The 20,595-nt window shown below is 47.5% G+C and overlaps 1 protein-coding gene across 3 annotated transcripts in view; it reads right to left on the bottom strand.

Moving 5' to 3' along the window:
* TMEM164 (transmembrane protein 164) overlaps positions 1-11,257 on the bottom strand; it is a gene marked incomplete at both ends in the record, with an annotated part of 153,427 nt that extends 142,170 nt beyond the window's left edge. For 2 of the 3 annotated variants that reach the window (XM_084258655.1, XM_084258656.1), the window contains one exon: positions 10,868-11,257. In XM_084258655.1, the coding sequence (XP_084114781.1) occupies positions 10,868-11,257 (390 nt within the window). Of the gene's footprint in view, positions 1-10,831 lie in introns of all 3 variants that reach the window. The other variant, XM_084258654.1, reaches the window with a different exon arrangement.
* Positions 11,258-20,595: the final 9,338 nt, after the last annotated feature.

Here is a 20,595-nt window from a genome sequence, read left to right as displayed (position 1 = left end):
AAATGCAAACTGACAAGGAACAAGTGGTGATATGAAGAGGACCCTTTGTTATGATCTCCCTTAGGTCTTGGACTGAGAGTGACCTTCCACAAGCTAATTTCTACTGCTGTTTCGTTGGATTGCTGTTTGTTTTAGAAGTGCCCTCCAAGCCAGCTCCTCCCAGGGAACCAGGATTATTACAGAAAACATGACCTTAGGCTTCTTAATTCTCTCAACTGCAAGACCGAGGAACTGCCTATGTACCCACAATGCTTGGGAAAATGCCTGGAGGCCTTTCAATGGCCTTGGTGGGTTAGAGAGGGTGAAGGCTGTAAAATCATATGACCAAGGCCTCAGTGCTGGAAGCCTGCTCATAAAAGGGGCCTTCCTGCAGTGAGTGGCAGCTTAGGTCCCAGAACAGTCTTTTCTGAAAGAGAATAGCTGGTCTGGAAAACAGAGAGGGTTACCATAACCTGGAGATACAGGGTTATTTTATTTTCTTCCCATGGTGCAAGGCAAGGCACCACGAAAGTCTACTCCCCCAAGTGGAATATTTCCCACACACTGTGCTGCCCCTTCAGCTGAAATATTGGTCTACTATAATCCTGCCTCTCTCCTAGGAGCCCTGGGAATAGCCCTTTCTTCTAACGCTGGCAACAGGTGGCACTGGAGAAAGTTGCATTCCTCTCGATCAAACGAAATTCACGAGAAAGTAAAAAATTAATGTACGCACCTGTCTCTGCCACTCCTTTCATAACGTTTTTCATGTACTCGCTGGTTTCTCAAAGTGCCAAGGTCAAGACTGCTTGCAGCATGTTGCAAGCCCACGGTGGAGAGCAGCACTAATGAGGCCATGAGGTCCTGGGAAGCCAAGATTCCGACAATGACAGCCAACTTCCCAATTATTCAGAGGGGAGCTGGGTGATTTAAGGTGACTTTGACTTACCCACAAAGCTGATCTCAGGCCTCCAACAGTTAAGCAATCCTGCCCTACAGAGATTGGGTAGACGCTAACCTCATGGAACCCATCCGTTTGCCCACTGCCTGAAACAAAGATGCCAGGGAAACTTTGCTCAGTTGAGATTCTTAAAACTTATCCCACCATCAGATACCCCAACTCTCACAGTCATGATGATAATGATGATGGCCCCACTGTCACCATCACCATCTTCACTGCTAAGGTATACTGAATGTTAACTACATGTCAGAGTCTATTTTAAGTGCTTTATTAGTATTTTCCCATTTTATCCTCACAGTAGCCCTACAGAGTAGGTATGATTATTATTTCATTTTACAAATGTGGAAACCGGCTCAGAGAGGTTAAGGAACTTGCCCAGGGTTACACAGCTAGGGGAAGGATTTGAAGCCAGGTCCTTACTGCCCATACATCTGTCCTCTTAGCCAGTAGCATGTCACTGCTGCCTTACTATCTTTAGTGGGACTATTACTACTATGAAAAAGTGCTAACATTTATTGCGTGCTCACAAAGAGCCAGAACTGCTTAATGCTTAAATTATTTCATTTAATCCTCACAACAACTCCCTTAGGTTAGGTACTATTATTATTCCCATTTTACAGATGAGCAAAACTGAGGTTCAGGGCAGTTAAGTAACAGCCAAAGGCCACATGGTGATAGGGCTCAAACATAAACCCAGGAAATGTGGTCCAAAGCAAAATCCACTAAGCTGATCCTGCATTAGGAAAAGGAGGCATTTCTACTGCCCTACTTAGGCAGGCTCCCTGCCGTGTTCCAATCCAAACCTACAGGGTCCCAGGGAGAAGCTGGCAAGTCAGTGTCAATGAGGAAGCCTGGCTACTAGCCCTTCCGTGTGCATGCCAGCAACTTGGATTGAACTAATCTAGGAAAAGAGGATGAAGGCTCATTCTGCAAGTCTCTCCTCACTCCCATTTCCCCTCAACCTGATTTCTGAAAAAAGCACCTCACATCCAGCAGCCTATGCTAATGCTCTGCCCAGAACATATAATAGATGTTTACCCAAGGGCTCCCAGAGCCATAGTTAGGGCCTTAATGTGCAATCTGGCTCTGGGCCTTATTTAATCAGCACCTGAATGAAACGTCTCTTTGCTAGCAACAGCCAGAGCACAGTCAGTCAGAGTCTTTCTGCAAACACAGCTGGTCGATTGGCAAAGGCGATTCAATTCACAGGCAGCATACACCCCGAATTTATACCACTGCTGATGGGTGATGGAGAGAGCAAGACCAAGGTATCAGAATGGGACTGGAATGGGCTCAGACTTGCTTTTTCCTCCAGACCACCCCACTTCTCCCTCATCTACCCAACTGAGCACCTGTCTACTGGGCATAACTTGGACTGCCAAACAAACCAATCCTCTCTAACTTTCCTGGCCTCTACCATCCATTTCCTCCACTCAGAGCCGCCCAGCCCAGCCAGGACAAGTTGCACTCTCTCCTCCCTACCACTGGCATTTCCTCCAGCTGCCACTGGAAAAGAAGAACAGAGACTCCCCAAAACCTCCCCTTTAGGATCCCAGGCCAGCAGCAGGTCCGTGTCCCTTTACACACACACACACGGGAGATGGGCAAGCTGTGCCCTGTTTAGCTGGCAGCTCTGTCCCTGGGAAAGAGCTGAGTCAACAGGGAGGACCGCTGCCCAATAAAGGAGGAGTCCTCCTCAGGTCTTCAGATTTCTGGGCTGCATCCAAGCACCTTGGAGGGAGACTAACCATGGAGATCAGCAAGCAGGGTTCAAGCCCAGGTTTCTCGGGAGGGCTTTGAGGCCAAAATCTGGGAAAGGGACATGGGAAAGGCCACCTAATGACTGGGCATACTCCACCAATTAGAGATCGAGTGAGGTTCATAAATAAGGTTCTTTCTACAACTCATCCCTTCCCCTACACCCAGTTGAATCTATGAGCCATTCACACTTGAGTATGAACCTCTTAAATGAAACAGCAGTTCTTCCCAATTTCTTCACAGCTATCACCTCCTCTGATGGCATGGGCATTTCAAATCCTAGATGGGATTGTTTTGGACTTGGGAGTACTGTGGAAGGAGGTAATTTTGCATGAGATGGATGAGAGGAGAGACCTAGAAGCAGGGAAGAAGGAATATGACAAGGAAAGGGAGAAGGTCGGTATCACATTTCATCAGTTCTATGGTGGACCTGGTGGAGGCAGACACCAGGCCAGGACTCACTTAAAAAAATCATCTTCTGGTCACAGGTGGGAGGCCTGCTATCTCATTTCCTTGATTGGATGTCTGCTCACACTCATCAGTGCTCTGTATGTCTGCCCTTGACAGTGCAGGCCCTCCTTGGGACAGCAGAGAACACAATTCCCTATCTCATAAACCCCCTATCGAGGATCCACAGGCAACTGCCGTTCGCTTATCAACAGCCCAGAAATGACATGAGCATTCCTCGAGTTTTACTTGGCTTGCCAAGGGAGAAAAGAAATCTGCCCCTCCCTGGTAATAAAATGTGAACAACTCCAGGTAACAGTTATGACACTTTGCTGTGAAAGAGAAAGTGACTTTGTTCCCTTGCACATATTGCTTCTTTTTTGTTTGTCCCATCTTTTGAGTTTCCAATACACAAATTGTTACTTAGGCCTAGAATTCCCTTCCTTCTTGCAACACCCAGTGAACCCCTACACATGCATTCACACATGAGTGCCTACTATGAGGCCAGGCCCTACCGGAGGTGCTAGATGAGGAAACAAGACATGTAAGGGTCTCAACTCTCGTGGAGCTAATATGTCTCCTTCATGCACCAGCTCAAACATCACTGCCTCAAGGATGGTCTCCTTACTCACACGAGGGAAAAAAAATCCTCTGCCCCCTATGTTTTGTTGAACTCTGTTACTGTACCTGTCAGGTTGTAATTTAGTTGATCTGTTTTCTTGCCTGTTTCATCTAAACGGTGAGCAACAGGAGAACAAGCAATGGTTCTTTCATATCTTGAATCTCCAGTGCCTGCTACAATGCTTGACACCTAACAGGCGTGTGGTAACTGTTTGCTGCATGGATCAAGAATGAATAAATTCACACGAGTATGTAAAACAAGAGTCCTACCAATAAAGAGTTAGCATGCAACAACTATGTGCCCATAATTTCTTGTTGCGAGCCAGCCGCAGCAGTCTGGGTGTCAGGGGTTCCTGAAGGATGGGAAGGCGTCGGCGCAATTGTATATAATTTCTCTTATTAGTTTTTGAAGATCTTCAGGGACTGGAGAGAAGGGAAGGAATACAGAAGGACTGGCAGGAAGCCCAACTGAAATACTCCACTGACATAAGTCCTCATCACCAAAAATGCCACTGCAATTCCAATGCAACCTTAAAATCTACCTCACAGTAACCTGGGGCTCTCAACCTCTAATTTCAGCTCTATTATTTAACACCTACATAAACACCGGAGGTGCTTTCAGAAGACGAATGTTCTGCCCACGGGCCACCCAGATTGCCAGTCAAGATGAGTATGTGAGCCAACTTCCCACCGAACACTTTAGCCACTAGATAATGTCTCTCACAGTGAGATCCACGGTTTACCAGCACGAGAATCACTCAAGTTTACAATACCTGCAAACTCCCACCCTCGCCCTACACCTTCTTGACAGTCTGTGAAGAGAGCCAGACATCTACATGATAACAAGCTATCCAGGGAATCTCGAAGAAAGTTCAAGAATCACTACTCTCCACACCCAGAATCTCTTCATGTCCACTCAGTCGGTTACAGGCAAAGAGGAGTACCTGAGAAAAATATGGGGGGGGGGGGGAGGTAGCCCAATCACCACATGGATGTATATCAAAGTATCACATGGTACACATTAAATACCCTACAATTTTATCAAGCATACTTCAATAAAGCTGAAAAAAGTAACCAAAAAAAGATATGAGAGACCAAGAGCAGTGGAAAAACCTGACTCTTCTTGCAAAGGGTATTTCAATGAGGCGTGATAACAATGAGCTACCCACTGAACGCTGCAGAAGGGAGAAAGAGATGGAGAGTGAGTCACTAGCCTAATAACATTTTTGAAAATGTATATGCTATTAAAGAAGCAAAAGAAGAAAGTAGGCACGTCCAGATGTCTACCAAAGGAGGGAGACCAAGATCCAACAGCATAATTTCCTCACTAGGATGAAAGGCGAGCAGATACTTCAGGCAGAGAGAGGCTGCCTACAGCTCTAATAAGCAGCTCTTTGTGATGGAAATGCAACAAAAAGATGGGTGACCTGGAGCTGAAAACACCTCTCTCCCCAATTTCAGAAAATAGAGAGTTTCTTAATGGGCAAAAGAGATGCAGGACCTCAAAGGGAACATAGATAGGGCCACCAGAGAGAAAAGCAAAAAGGGAGGGAAAATGTCAGCCCCATCAGTCAGTCAGTCAGTCAGCATTATCCAGGTACATATGAAACAATGCATGTGTATTACAGTATTGTATCAAGCTCTGCAGGGAGTTCAAGAGAAAAACACACTAGTCCTTTCCTCAATGCGTCCCTGATAATGGTGTGGAATGAACAAACACACTAAAAGATGTGACCCAGACCAAGGCTTACAGAATTACCTATGTGCACACAAAGATATATGGTAAGGAGTCCAACAACAGTCTGAGGCTTGTTCAGAGGGTTGAGAAAGAAGGACAAAAGTCATACTGGAATGAGTGGACTAACTGGAGACAGGTCAGGGTTATCTGGCAAGGTTGCACAGAGGAGAATCTTCAGGAGTATCTACCAAGGGGAGGAACACACAGCAAATCCCATGGAGATGACAAAGAAAGTGGCACAAGTATGGCAAAGAGACAAAAATCCAGGGAGCCTGTGGCTTACCCTCCCCAACCTTCAATTCCCCCACCCCCGGCAAAAGCTAGCAATGTGCTGTTGTTGAAAAGCAAGCACCAAGCTGGGTGGTATTAACATGTGCACGGCAAACAAGGACTGGGGTCTAAATCTTTCCTCTCTGCTGATGCGGGCTGGGCCTCTGATAAGAGCCACAGCAGGATCATTTTCTCAGCTGTGCATTAGAAGGGTGGGGGGCATAGGCAAAGATCCAGAGAAAAGCACCACAAATGATTACAGGAATGGATTCTGATAGCTCTCCAGAAAAAGTGAAGAAGAATTGAGGTTTTTGAGCTTCTGAGTCAGACGTAAAAAATAAAATACTGGTCACCAGCCAACTCGGGTCCATTTTGCCCAGCTTCTCTGTTTAAATGACCACATAGTTATTCAAGAATTCACATGCTATGTCTCTAAAGTAGCCCATTTCATGGAGAAGACTGAGACAGGAAAAGGTTAAATAACTGGCTCAAATTGCCCTAGCAAGCCATGAGCAAAACTAATATCCTACTTTTGAACACAGGGCTAACTGTGGGTTTTGAATCCCCCAACCGATGCCACTTCCCTTTATAGTGGATGGCCCCCAAAGACTGTAACCATGAAATATGGAAAAATTCTCTGCAAATTTCCTCCAGGGCAAACACAAAACAAACAAAAAAGGGTGTCTTGCCTCACTGCCGAGGCCCATATAAACATCCCTGACTGTCCCTCTGTACTGATGACACAGGCTACTTTCCATCTGATAAGCCGTCAACAGATGGCTGGACCACTCACTGTACCCATTACCCACCAATGTCAACTCCAAGCAGGAGCAATTATAGTGCTCCAGACAACAAATGAGGGGGTGAGGCCAGTATGGCTGGTCTGAAGTCTGGCGGGGGGGGGAGAGGGGGTATCTGTGTGTGATGAGGAGAAAGGCAAAAAGCCTAATTTTCGAATTCATCAAGTTTTCTCTAAAACAAAGCCATCTCTGAACCAATGGAGCCTACCAGGATGCATTCTGAGTCCCCAAGGGTATCTCAAAAAGCTTGGGAATATTTTGAATATGTGCCTTTCTACGCTTATAGCAAGAAGGGCAAGAATAAGAAAATCAAAGGATGAACCAAAAGCTGCTAAGTTCTATTTGGTGGTTATCACACTTCTAATATCTTGGAAAGAAAACAGAAAATGAAATAGCGATGACACTCCACAAATGAACAGGGTGCACTCAGTATTACTACCTATAAACCAGTGGTTGGGGGCTCCAGGGTCCTCAGGATCAATTGGTATGTGCCAGTACGCAGCCTGGATCCAGGCTACCTTATGCATATACACAAGGAGAGTTAAATTCAGCGCCTAATCAGGAGATGTCGACACAGACACATATAGAACCAACAGGAACTGAGTAATTAGACAAGACATCCAAAGTGGAATCTTTTGATTAGTTCCTAAGACAGAGACAATATAACTGGAGGAAAGGAAGAGAAAGGCCACTAATTTAAGACCACCAGTCTTTATAAATACAATCAGTTAAATTGGCATTTTTATCCATTCAGTTGAGAAACTGGATTTTAGGACTTAAATAGCCATAAGAATCTCTTCCTGCTTCCCACTGTGGCAGCTCATTTCTAAAGCCACATCTGCCACTAATTCACTGGGTGATTTTTTTGTAAACAGCATAATCACTCAGTAAACTCCTTCCCCGTCACCCATACCTGCCTAAATTGCATTCGCAAGGGGACTAGCCAGGCTTGAAGAAATATTTACTGGTATAATTGGTAAATCCCACTGACATTCAGCAAGGGACTTTGTTTAACAGTGGTGTGTTAACCTAGGTGCTTATGGGTCCTGAGAACCCTCCGCCTCTCCTGCTTCAGCTTAGATGTGAGCTGGTGCTGCTTCCATCACACAAACCTCTACCAGAAGTCAGAAAAGACCAAAAAGAAACCCAACAGCAGGAGTATTAATCAAGAACAGAACTCGGACACCAATCGGCCTTTCCTTATGCTTCTCACATTGGCAGTCAGCCAAAGGCAGCAGGGCCAGGATGAGGGTCTATGTGACAAGGCCTGTGGAGTAAATATTTTACAGACTGAAAAATAGGAGATGGGGAATCTAACCAATTTCCCACCAACTCCTCTATTTCCTGGCCTAGAGCAATACCGCCCTTGTTACAAACTCACACTGATTCTGAGAAACAAGGTCTTTCTATGAAGCCAAAATTGAGTCATTCTGTTGAGAGACGCACATCGCAAATGTTTCTGCTAAGTTATCCCTTTCATTCTGGCTAAAGTCTCCCTTTCCTTATCGGGACCTCTGCAATCTACAGAATTTACTACCATAACATAGCCTAATTCAGCTAACTCACTTGCCAAAGCATTTCTTTGTACTTAAATCCCCCCCACCCTGCCTTGGAATGAACATGGTCACAGGAAACACTTTAACATCTCTTTCTCCAAGTCCAATCTAATCTATCATAATGCCAAAGAAAATAAAGTATGTGAAAGTGGCCTGTATTCAGTAAAGGCTAGATAAATATAAGGTATTATTAACCATGCTTACTATTACTAGTCATTGCTGCACCAAGTCAGAAAACTGTTTCCAACCATCTGTTCTTAATTTTTTTTAAGGACTCACATCACCTCTTAAAAATCCATACACTCCTGCTTCCCAGGAAGTCAGTGATAAGGTGTGGAATTTGGATTCATCCAAAGCTAGGTCACACAGAACAGAGGTTACCAGTGAAAGGACACAAAGCAATGACTTGGGAGTAAAGAAAAAATCCAGAAGGGGCTCAGGAATTCCTCAGCAGGACTCCCTTCTCCACCCTACCCCACCCCCATTGATGGGGGTTTAAGCTAAGTACAGGACAATAGAAAAAGCACAGGGGATAGCAATCAGTCCATTGTCCCCTAAACCTCCAACTCTCTGCAGCAGCCAACCCCAAATGCCATTATTATCTGCACATCTCCCCCAGGGTGGCCAGGGCAGGTAGACTTCACTGGGAAGACACAGGGAGCAAAAGATGAACAAGGGTGAAAAGATTTTTTAAAAGACCACCTGACCTCAGCAGAGAAGAAACTGTTCTTTTTCCACACAAGTTCAAAAGCATTTCTAGAATAGCTCTGTTGCATCCTGGGCCACATTTAAGGAGAAAAGCATCACAGAACAGACCGTCCAGAGCTAGGAGTGCGAACCTGCCGCCTTGTTTTGCAGATGGACAAACTAAAGCCAGGGAAGACTACTTTCCCCAAAGTCACACAACTAATTAATGCCAGAACTAAGTCTCCCGAGTCTTCTAAAAGCCTTTATTTAAAAACCTTTCCACTAAAAACTATAGTCCTGCCAGGTTTGACGTCATCACATCAGCAACAGCCCCAGTCAGGCTGAATTTAGTCCTTTGTTGACCTTCTAGATATGTGGCTGCCAAAGGCCTCAAGACCCCTTTGTAGCAGAGACACCCACTGACCCTCACCACCTGCCATCCCCAAAAAGCACTCCTGTCCCGAGAGCCTCTCACAGCAGTGGCTGAGATGTGTTGTTTCCTCTCATTAACAAAAAGCCCATTCATAAAAAAGAGAGAAAGAGGACTGGCTCAAATTTACACAGAAGGTCTAACTGGGAGAGCCCTGGGCTTCCTGTGAATGGCATCACTTCCCGAGAAGCCCTCTCAAAAAAAATTGCTGCCCACTCCAGCCCTGCTCGTTGCCCATCAATAGCAGCCTCTTTATTCCAAAGCTGTCCACACCTTCCTCCCACATCTGCAAGGCTGTGAAGAGGCTTGAGGCTATTCACCACATTGCCCAGATTGGAAAACTGAGGCCAGAAACCTGCACTCCAGTGAGTTGCTAGGAACACAGAGGCAGCAACATGTAGACAGCACCCTGAGGACCAGCCTCGGCTTCTCCAGCCTGGAGATCCCAAAGAGGGTGGGTGAGCTTCCCAACCCAGCCGCTAATTTATCTTTTGGCTGCATGCAAGCAACCTCCTCCAGTCCCTCCAGGCCTATGAAATGGAGATAATAATCTCAACCTTCTGCCCTACACAGGGTTGTCGCCTTGTTTTCTGAGAACAACCTTCTACAAATATAAAAGCAATAAAGATGCTAATGACAGGTTTCCAAACTGGACCTGAATAAAACACCAGGTTTCCACAGCCTGAAATCTAAAAAAGATTTTTTCTCTCTCCTCTTCCTCCTCCTCCATGATTTTATCATTTTAGAACATCTCTCCGCAAAGGCTGAGTACAGAAAGACAGTCTCGCTCTTGGTCCTCACCCAGATTATTTTTATGTATCTGGCAACTCTCCTCTTCAATCCCATTTGTTTTTCTTAGCACCACTAATGGGAGGTGAAGAAATTAGCGCTCGTACTTTCTCTCTCTCTCTCTCTCTCTCTCTCCCCCCAGCCCCACCACCCTTGGACCATGACCACAGGAGACAGATTAAGAGTGGAAAGATAGGGAGGATTGCAAAAAATAAATACCTTCTGACCAATGCTAGGGAGCACGAGCACGAGCCCAAAGCGGGGCCTGTTTCAGAGTGCACTTCATAGGAGGTTGTGCAGCTTCGGCGCCTCAGTATTCAGAGACAGATCTCACCCTAACAGCATAAATTCCTACATGAAAGTGTCATGGAAAGAAACCCAGGAAAGTATTTCCCCAAAGTACCACAGTGGAGACAAGGAAACTTATGTGACCACCTCCAAGAAAGAGTGTCACCAGGCCTCTAGAAATTAACTATGGCAGAGGGCATAGGGGTTGGGTCACCGTCCCCAGATATGATTCAGAAAGGGCAACCTAGCTGAGGCTGGATCAGTGAAAGGGCAGGGCAGGGTGAGTGTGGGGGCAGTGGGCTTTAGTGCCAGTCGTCCCTAGGACTCGGGCACTTTGTTCCTCACCTCCACTGTGGGGCTGACACAGGGTGTGCGGTAGGTGCAAGAGAGTCAACTCTGAAATCTGCACAAACACAGCCATTCATTGGAAAATCATTTTTAAGGATCCCACTTCCCACAGGGATGAGGTGCTCTACCCGGCCACGGGTCCTGAGCACACAAGACTCTTGTCATGGAGGTGGCCCAGGAAAAAGTCAACAGACTCACATGCATCATGGTGACCAGGTGACAGGGGTTGAGCAGGTAGATGACGGTCTTGGTGGCGAACTTAAAGCCCACCTCCACCCCGAAGGTCAGGCACAGGGCTACTAAGAGCAGATTCTTGCTCAGGCTCTCCTTGCCTTCCTCTGGCCGCTGGGTCACCTGCTCTGGCTGGCAGCCGCGGCCACCCCTACCGTCCTCCTTCGTCTGCCTCAGGATGTACCGCAGGGCCACCAGGATCTCCAACAGGGCCAGGGTCAGGACCACCACACTCTCCAGCAGCCGCTGCTGCCAAGAGAGGAAGGCAGCACAGTCGGGGCCCCCATTGCCGGCAAAGCTGGGGTCCACGCCCCCATAGAGCCAGTCCAGGAGACTTTGGTAGCTATACCGGGACATGATGCCAAGCAGTTCCCCTCGACCACCGTGCAGTAAACAAGAGCGAGATGGAACACGGGCCCAGAGGGTTGCCCGAAGGATGGGACATGTAAGGAGGGCACACCCCTGCCCCCTCACCCCCCTCCAGACACCGGGGCACCTAGAGCAGGGGAAGGGAAGCTACACGCGAGGCCCGGGGTCAAGTGCTGGCTCTAACTTGTCCCCACGGCTGTCTGGGGAGCCCCCCGCGCTTCTCCAGTGGCCACCAACGAGGCAGGGTGGAAACGAGCCGTTGGCCAATCTAAAAGGAAGGAGAGGAAAAAAAAAAAAGGTCTCAAAGAGGCAATGGCATTGGGAATTATGAAGCGGGGAGCGGGTTAACTAGCGAGGGAAGAAAACGGGAATGGGGACTGGGGCGAAGCAAGCAGGGGTGGGGAAAGCCGGTGGCCGGGAGGGTCAGGGTGCGGGCCTAAGGGACCCCAGCAACGATGCGGGAGGGAACGGGCGGGGTGGGGGGGCGGAGAGGGTGGGCACCGGGGTGAGAGCGACCTCTCGCGGAGGGGACTCGGGGAGGCCAGGAGAGGAGCTGGCGGGGCCGGCCGGGCGGGCGGGCGGGGAGGGCGACCGGGGATGGCAGGCACGCCGGACTCCTCGGCTCGCGCACTTGCCACAGGGGAATCTCTTACTCCTGCAACCGCGTGGTCGTCTCTGCCCCCAGCTAGCAACTTCGCCGCGACGGGCCCCTCCAGCCAATTTAGAGCCTTCCCGGGCCACCCTCCCGCCCCCGGGTACACCCCCGAGCCCCCGGCTCCACCTCCCGGTCCCGGCCGCCCGCCCTCCCGGCAGCACCTCCCCGCCGCCCGCCTGGGACCTGCCCCCAGCGCCCGCAGCCCGAGCGCCGCGGCGGGAGGAAGCGGGGAGGAGGGCCGGGGCCGCCGGGGCTGGGCTACAGCCGGCCCTCCCTCCGCCCCGGCGCCGCCGCTTCCCGCGCCGCCCGCCCGGCCCCGGGGACGGCCGCCGCGCCCCGCGCCGTCTCACTCACCGGCCGCTCCGCCCGCGGCCCCGGCTCGGGCGCCCGCTCGGCTCCCGCGCACCCGGCGCGCCCGGCGCTCCGCTCCCCCGGCGGCCGCCGCAGCGCACGGCTCCTCCTCCCTGTCTTCCTCCCCCTGCCGCCGCCGCGCTCGCTTCCTCCTTCTTCCCCTCCCTCTCTCCTCCCCCTTCGCGGCCACCGCCTCCCTCCACCCGTCCGGCTCCGCCGCGCGCCCCCCTTCCCTGCGCCCGCGGTCGGGCGCTCGCCGGCTGCCCGCGGCGGCCTCCCAGGCGGCCCCCACTGCTCACACCTCCCACCCGGCCTCCCCGCCGCGGGGCCTCCCCCGCCCTCCGCCGGCCTGGATCTCCGCCTCCTCCCCCTTCCCCGGCCTGCCTCGTCGCCTGCTCTCGGGAGCCTGCACGCGTGCACATCCACCTTCCTCCAGCGCCCGGGACGAATTCGCCTCCGCACTGGAGCCCTTAGAACTGGCACCACCTCCTGCCATCCGGCCCCCGGGGCCACTTCTCTGTACCCCCGGGCCCCTAGAGGGCCCTTAGCCCACCCGCACTAAGTTCTTAGGGAACGCTGCTCTGGTGAGCAGCGACGGGGCAAGCTTTGCTTTGGGCTCTTTCCTGGGTATGACCTTCTCTTAGCCTCTCCCCTCTTCTGCCCCTCCTCGGAAGCCTCGCGCGGGACCGGGATGGCGTCTTCTCTCACCTTTCTAGCCACGGTGCGGCTCCCCACTTCGGTGCCTTGCACGGACGGACGGCGGCTTCTTTTCCTTCTTGTATCCAGCTCTTTCCCCTTCCAGCTCTGGTCCCTTATTTTTCTCTTTACCTCAGGCCACACAGCCCACTCCTGACACGCCCTCTCCTGGCCCTCCTTCTCCCTTTCTCCCGCCACGCCTTCAGTCTCCCACTAGCCACGGGAGAAGAAGCTTCCCCTGCTGTCTTTCCCGCCTCCCTCCCTCCCAGGGAGCAGCTGCTTCCCAACCTGCTTCTGGCCTCGAGGCCAGCCTCTGAAAGGCCAGCCTAGACTCTGTGGGTGTGGGAGGGGCCCAAGCATGGTAGATGGGCTGCCGCTGCAAACCCAGTCCCTAGTCTTGCCGCTTTCTACCCCTAGCCTGTCATTTGCTGTTCCTGGGACAAGGAAACAGGAAAAGGACGTTCTCCGAATCTAGCTCATGTGGGTTTAAAATGTATTGAAGACTCAGAATGAGTTAGGAGAATACCCAAAAAAACACAGGCACCTTGCCTAGGAAACACTTTCGGGTATTAGCTGCCAGCCACACTTAAACAAAAAACACAATCTACCTCATTATCGGGCCACAGCCCTCCCACCCTCCCCAGTTCTGCTTTTCCCGACAAATATAACCAGGTAGCCTTATCTAATTCCAAGCTTTGTACAGCATCTACCATCTGGCCTGATGCTCTTCAGTGCTAATTAATAAAGAACAACAAGAAGCATGAATTGATTCAGAGGCTCTGGGGTTCTTTCTCCTTAGGTGTTTTGTTAAATCTTTTGCAACATAACCACCAGAACATTCAGACAAGGCTGCGGATCTCCTGGCAATGGCACGCAGCATCTGGAGACATCAAGTTCCTTTCATCAAGGAAGTGAGAATGAGGTTAAAGCACTCATTAAGTGGCTTCATTAATTCCTCCAATTTCCATGCTGAACTTCAGTTGGGAATTTGGTCTCATGGGCCCTTGTGTTTGCAAACTGACCAGCTATAATAACTGTAACCAGGCCAAATTCCCTGCCAGAGCCACAAATTCCTCTCTTTTTTCATAGGTAGAGCAGCCAAGTGTTTTTAAGACCTGGCTTCTGATTCTGTTTTTGCCCTTTACTTGCTGTGTCACCTTAGCTTGGAAAATTTCTTCAACCTCTCTGTGCCTCCATTTCCATCTACCAATTAAACAGTTATCGATGATGATTTTCCTAATTCCTAGGGTTATGCACATTTAAATGAACTGAATCATGTAGAACATTATGTAGCATCTGGTGCATAGAAAGTGCTCAATAAATGCCACCCATTATTGTTACGCTGTTCTGCATCTGTGCCTGCATGTGCATGCACACGTGTGTGCATACACACTCAAATAAGAGTGCCCTCCCCCACATCTGCATACACAATCTTACCCATCCTTCAAAGCCCACGTGAAATTGCACTCTCCCCAACACCCACCCCCAGCTCCCAGAACTCTCTTTCTCTCTTCTGAACTTGTACAGCATTTATTGCCTGCACTACTCATTTTATTCTGAATCACATACTGCCTTCCATTGTTCTCTCATTGTTAGTCCTATCTCCCACACTCAGATCTTTGACAGTAGGGGATGGGTCTTAATCTTTTATAATCCCCCCACCAGCACCTTGCAGAGTGGTGAATATAAGAGACTTGAGACAAATACTAGGTGATTGTTGTCCCTGTAGGTAACAAACAAGCAATAATTGAGCAAAAACAGCATGTCAAATTTTAGAGACTGAAAAAGCTTCAGACATGTCCTGATCATTTACTTGCTGGGCCCCAAGCCTGAGCCTTCTTGTCACCAAACAGTAATAAGAGTAAATGAACTTTGTTTTTTAAGTAGAATCTTACAGGTGACTGTGAAAGGGAAGCTGGAATTCAGGTTCTGTCGGTGCTGTTCAGCAAGACCTTAGGGAAAATCATCTCTCTAGGCTTCAGTGTAGTCAGGTAAGTGAGGGGGTTGAACCAGACTGGTTTCTAAGATACCTGCTGGCTCTAGTATTCTTTGATTCTAGGAATTCAGCCTTCCCGCCTTTTCATCATAGGCATTTTTTAAAGATTTATTTATTTATTTATACAAGCACTGGGTACAATCAGAAGCATGGGAGGGTGAGAGAATTCACCAGAGCCAGAGCAGGGAACAGAACAGGCAGACTGATGAAATACACTGCTGAGGGGAGCAGTGGGCGCGGCAGGAGAGGTCTGCGTGCCATGTGGGACCCTCATAGGTGGCCAGGGATTGAACCGGTGCTGCAGAGGCTGCGGGCAGCTTTGCAGCCCAGCGCTCAACTGCTGAGCCACCGGGGAGGCCCATCATAGGCATGTTTAAATCTTAAAGCAGAAGACAGATTTACCTGGCTTGGTGGTCTGAGTCACTCCTCTGTTTATTGAAACAATGCCCTAAAGTCTGTTATCCAAATTACCTTCCTAGCTATAAGCTCAGCTGACCTCCTGCAGAGTGCAAAGTTTCAAAAATTATTGCCTCCATTATACTGGGACAAGATGAGGCTTAGAAAGGTGATGTGAGTTCCCTAAGATCACCCAAGTGAGTGACAGAATGAGCCCTAGAACTTGGGGTTAAGCAGCATGAGCCAGGGTAAGTTCTTTCTCCTTGTCATGACCATCTGACCTTTTCTCCTCCTGCCCTTTATATTCTTAGAATCCACTCCTGTCCCTCTACCCACAATCTAACCTGAAAGTCAAATGCATGCATGATCACCCACAAACAAAAAACAATGCACAATCCCAATATTATATGTGGGGTTATTAGTAAAAATAAACTGCATGTTGTATGGAGGAAAAAGAAGAGAGAAGCCTTTGTCTTGATCTGATTATCTGCTTACTGCTACTTCCCACCCCCCACTCATTCTATTTTTTTTTTATTTTTTAAAAAGATTTTATTTATTTATGCATTCAAGAACTGGGGTACAGGCCAGAGGTGTGGGGGGTGACACAAGTCACCAGAGACAGAGTGGGGAACAGAACAGGCAGATTGACTGAAATACACTGCTGAGAGGAGCAGGGGGCGAGTTAGGAGAGGTCTGCTGCGCCATGTGGGTAGCTCCCTGGCCAGGGATCAAATTCGTGCTGCAGTGGCTGCAGTGGCTGCGGATACCTTCATAGGTTGTGTCTTAACCACTTGCGCCACCAGGGAGCCACCCCCCCCTCATTCTAAACCAGCATTCATTCCATATTTACTGAGCTTTTATTATGTGCACAGAAATATGCTAGACATATACACAATCTCTGCCTTCAAGAAGCTTAAAATCCAGTTAGGGAGAATGGACTCACAAACAAGGAAGCTTAGATAACAGTAGGTGAGGGAGGTATACACAGAAGTCAAGCAGATAAAAGCTGTTAGAGCAAAGCAAATCTTGCATGTGTGAAGTGAGCTGTACAAGCAAGGAGGGCAAAAAGGATTCATGGAGAGTTCAACACCAGGGAAACCACATCTGTGGGGATAAAAGGCACCATGGCACTTACCCTTGGGTGATACTGACAGGGAAGGAGAAGGGGGAAGCTTTCTGAAGTGCTGGCAAGGCAATGTTCTGTGTCTTAATCTAGGTGGTGTTACCTGGGTATCCACATATGTAAACATTTGCAGAGCTGCACACTTCGGAGTTATACGTCAGCTTTTTAAAGAATTCAGGGAAGAGTGCAAACATCTGGAATTGGCATTGCCAGGAACATCTTCATGGAGGAAGTAGTGCTGTCTGATTGGAAATGTGAATGAATCTAGCCCAGTGGTTGTCAGCTGGCTATACTTTAGAATCAAATAAATATATATATATATATATGACATATATATTTTAACTTTTACTAATGAGGTACCATTGTTTTATATCCTTGTTAATGTTTTGACAGTATAGGGTTTCTCCCATCAGGTATGGTCACTGTAGCTCTCCTACCACCAAAGCACCCATCAAACGGGTAGTTTTTTAAAGTGCTGAAGCTTGGGATCCTCCCCAGACTGACACAACAAGGTCTGGAAAGAGGGCCTTATGATTTTTATTTATTTTTAAGCCAAGATTGAAAACTACCATGGGTCTAGTCACTACTGCAAGAAAATTGAACCAAGGCTGATCAGACACTATTAGGTGGTCAGCTGCTCGCCATATAGTATCTCATTTAAGCCTCATGACATACCCTGAGATGATGATAGATATTATTGTTGGGACCCTCATTTTACAGACAAGACAATGGAGGCTCAAGTCTTACTGACTATAAGAACCAAAGCTGGGATTTCACCCTAGATCTGCCAACCTGAAAGCCGCTGACCTGAAGCCACCCACAATTTTGCCTATCAGCCCATCAGGTCACTGGGGAAACACAAGCAGAGACTCTTGAACTGACCATCCACAAAGAAATCATTGCTTTTTAAATGTTCTTTTTTGTTAACAATGGAAAGCAGTATGTGGTTCAGAATAAAAATGAGTACTGCAGGCAATAAATGCTGTAGGAGTTCAGAAGGAGAGAGTAGAGTGTTCTGGGTGTTGGGGGTGCAGTTGGGGAGAGTGCAGTTTCATGTGGCCTTTAAAGGATGGGTAAGATTGTGTATGCAGATGTGGGGGAAGGCACTCTATTTGAGTGTGTATGCATGCACATGTGTATGCACATGCACGCACAGTTGCTGAATGGGGTAACAATGATGGGCAGCATTTATTGAGCACTTTCTATGCACCAGATGCTACATAATGTTCTACATTTGTAGAGCTAGCATACACTAAAAAGATACACTAAGATGCATTATTAGTCTTAAGTATATGACTTTGAGTTTGACAGATGGATATACCTCTTAATCACCACCCAGATCTTTGTGTGCCCACCCACACAGTCAATCCCCACCCGCAGAGACAACCACTGTTCTGATTTCCATCAAGATAGATTAGTTTTGTCTTTTCTTGAATGCCATATAAGTGGGATCATACAGCATGTACTCAATTGTGTCTGCCTTATTTTGTTCACCGTTCTGTCTGGGAGGTTCATCAGATCATTTCTTAGATTGGAAATGAACACGAAGAATGTGGGAGATGCTAAACCAATCAGACTTGGGACCTACCAGGTCTCAGGGCTTAAATTGCTGAGCTGAGAACTGTAGTTGCTGGAAAGCCCTTCTCTGCCCTGTCGCTATAGTTCCGGCCACTCTCCCACAGTTGATATTAACAATGGGCCCCCCATGTCGTAGTTCTTCTGAATTGTTCAAGACACTTAGAATACATTAACTTCACACAATACAGGAAGCAGCAGAAGCCAGCTCCCAGAATCAGAGAAAGGTGTGTGCTGCAAAAAACTCTGAATCACAGGAATAGAAAACCCAGAAATAAAGCCACACATATGTGGACAACTAATCTTTGACAAAGGAGCAATGAATATGCAATGGAACAAGGACAGTTTGTTCAATAAATGGTGCTAGAAAAACTGGACCACCACATGCAAAAGAATGAAACTAGACTACTACCTCACACCAGGCACAAAAACTAACTCAAAATGGATAAAATAATTGAACATAAGACCTGAAACCATAAAATGTATAGAAGAAAATATAGGCAAAGCACTACATGACGTACATCTCAGTAACATCTTTAAAGACTCATTCCCCAAAGCAAAGAAAGTGAAGGAAAAGATAAATATCTGGGATTACATCAACTAAAAAGCTTCTGTGCAGCAAAAGAGACATTAACCAAAACAAAGAGATACCCTTTGGGAGAAAATTTTTGCACTCCACACAACTGCTAGGGGACCGACTACAAAGAGCTCATACAACACAACAAAAACAAAGTTAACAATCTGTTGAAAAAAATGGGCAGAAGAACTAAAAAGACACTTCTCCAAAGAAGAAATGTAAATGGCCAACAGGCACATGAAAAAATACTCATCATCACTTATAATCACGGTAATGCAAATCAAAACCACATGAGATACCATTTTACACCAGTGAGAATGACACATGTTTTAAAAAAAAACTAGCAACAACAAATGTTGGCGAGAATGTGGAGAAAAAGGAACTCTCCTACACTGCTAGTGGGAGTGCAAACTGGTCTGACCATTATAGAAAGCTGTGTAGAGGTTCCTCAGACTACTAAAAATGGAGCAACCATATGACCCAGCAATTCCACTCCCAGGAATCTACCCAAAGGATACAAAAACATTAATTCAAAAGGACACCTGCACCCCTATGTTTATTGCAGCAGTATTTACAATAGGTAAGATATGAAAACAACCCAAATGCCCAAAAACAGATGACTGGATCAAGGAGATGTGGCATATATGCACAATGGAATACTATTCAGCAATCAAAAAAGATTAACTCATGCCATTCGCAGCAACTTGCGTGGAGCTGGAAGGGATTATGCTCAGTGAAATAAGTCAGAAGGAAAAAGAAAAATATTGGACGGGTTCACATATAGGAGGAATACAGGGGAACCAAATAAGGGATCAGGGAAAAATAATAATAAATAAAAAAACAAAATTAGCAGGCAACTATAAATCAGAGACATTCTGCAGGGGAGGGAAAGGGATCAAAACAGTGGAGGGAAACACACAAGGGACTATGGTGATGGTTCACGGGTGAATTGGTGGTGGGAATTTTATGGGGACAACTGAGAGGAGAAAACAAATATTGTACAAAAATGAACAATGGAGTAAAAAATATATATATTAAAAAAAAACTGAATTCCAGGAGTACCAGGAATATTTCTGATCCTCCGAATTTCAGAAAGATCTCAAATAGCATGATTAATATTTGGAGGGAGACATGACATTTTTGTTGCAACCCTGCTTTAGGAAGGTTCGAAGTCCTTGATGTTCCCCTATGTTCCTTAATAGAACTGAGCCCAGAATGCCATAGATTATCCCCAAATATATAAACTGGACACAGCTACTTTCTTTTTTTTTTCCTAAGGATGTATTTATTTATGCAAACAAGAGCTGGGGTACAGGGCAGAGATGGGGGCGGGTGTGAGGATTCACCAGAGACAGAGTGGGGAACAGAACAGGCAGACTGACTGAAACACACTGCTGAGGGGAGCAGCTGGAGAGACAGGAGAGGTCTGGTTGCACCATGTGGGTTGCTCCCTGGCCAGCCAGGAATCGAACTCGTGTGGCAGAGGCTGCAGATTTCTTCATAGTGCAGTGCTTTACCCCTCGCGCCACCAGGGAGGCCCTGGACACAGCTACTTTCCCTCCTTCCCTCATTACTCCACCCCAAGCTCTCCTGAGTGTCTTGCGTTCAGTTACTTTCTCTATTTTTGTTGCAATTCCAAATGTCTAGATTTTTGAAGTTCATTTGGTATGTGCTGGTTCTTCTCAGTAGAACCCATATAAGCATTTTGAATGGCTTTAGAAAGAGACACAGATTTACTCTTTCGCTCTATCTGTTCACAGTCTCCAGCATGAGGTGAAAATAACTTGAGCTCTCACAGTGTGACAGGTAGAGAATCACAAACCCTGAATTCTATTTCCTGGCTTTATTTCAAGTTTCCTCGCGATAACCTTGAACTTTGGCTTTGGACTTCGTAAGTCTCCTGTAGTCTCCAGACATCAAGCTAACCATCCCATACGGTTCCCTTCTGTGTAGTGAA

Source organism: Talpa europaea, assembly GCF_964194135.1.
Source record: "Talpa europaea genome assembly, chromosome: X".
Classification (NCBI taxonomy): Eukaryota; Metazoa; Chordata; class Mammalia; order Eulipotyphla; family Talpidae; genus Talpa; species Talpa europaea.
This window is presented reverse-complemented; position numbering and strand designations above follow the sequence as displayed.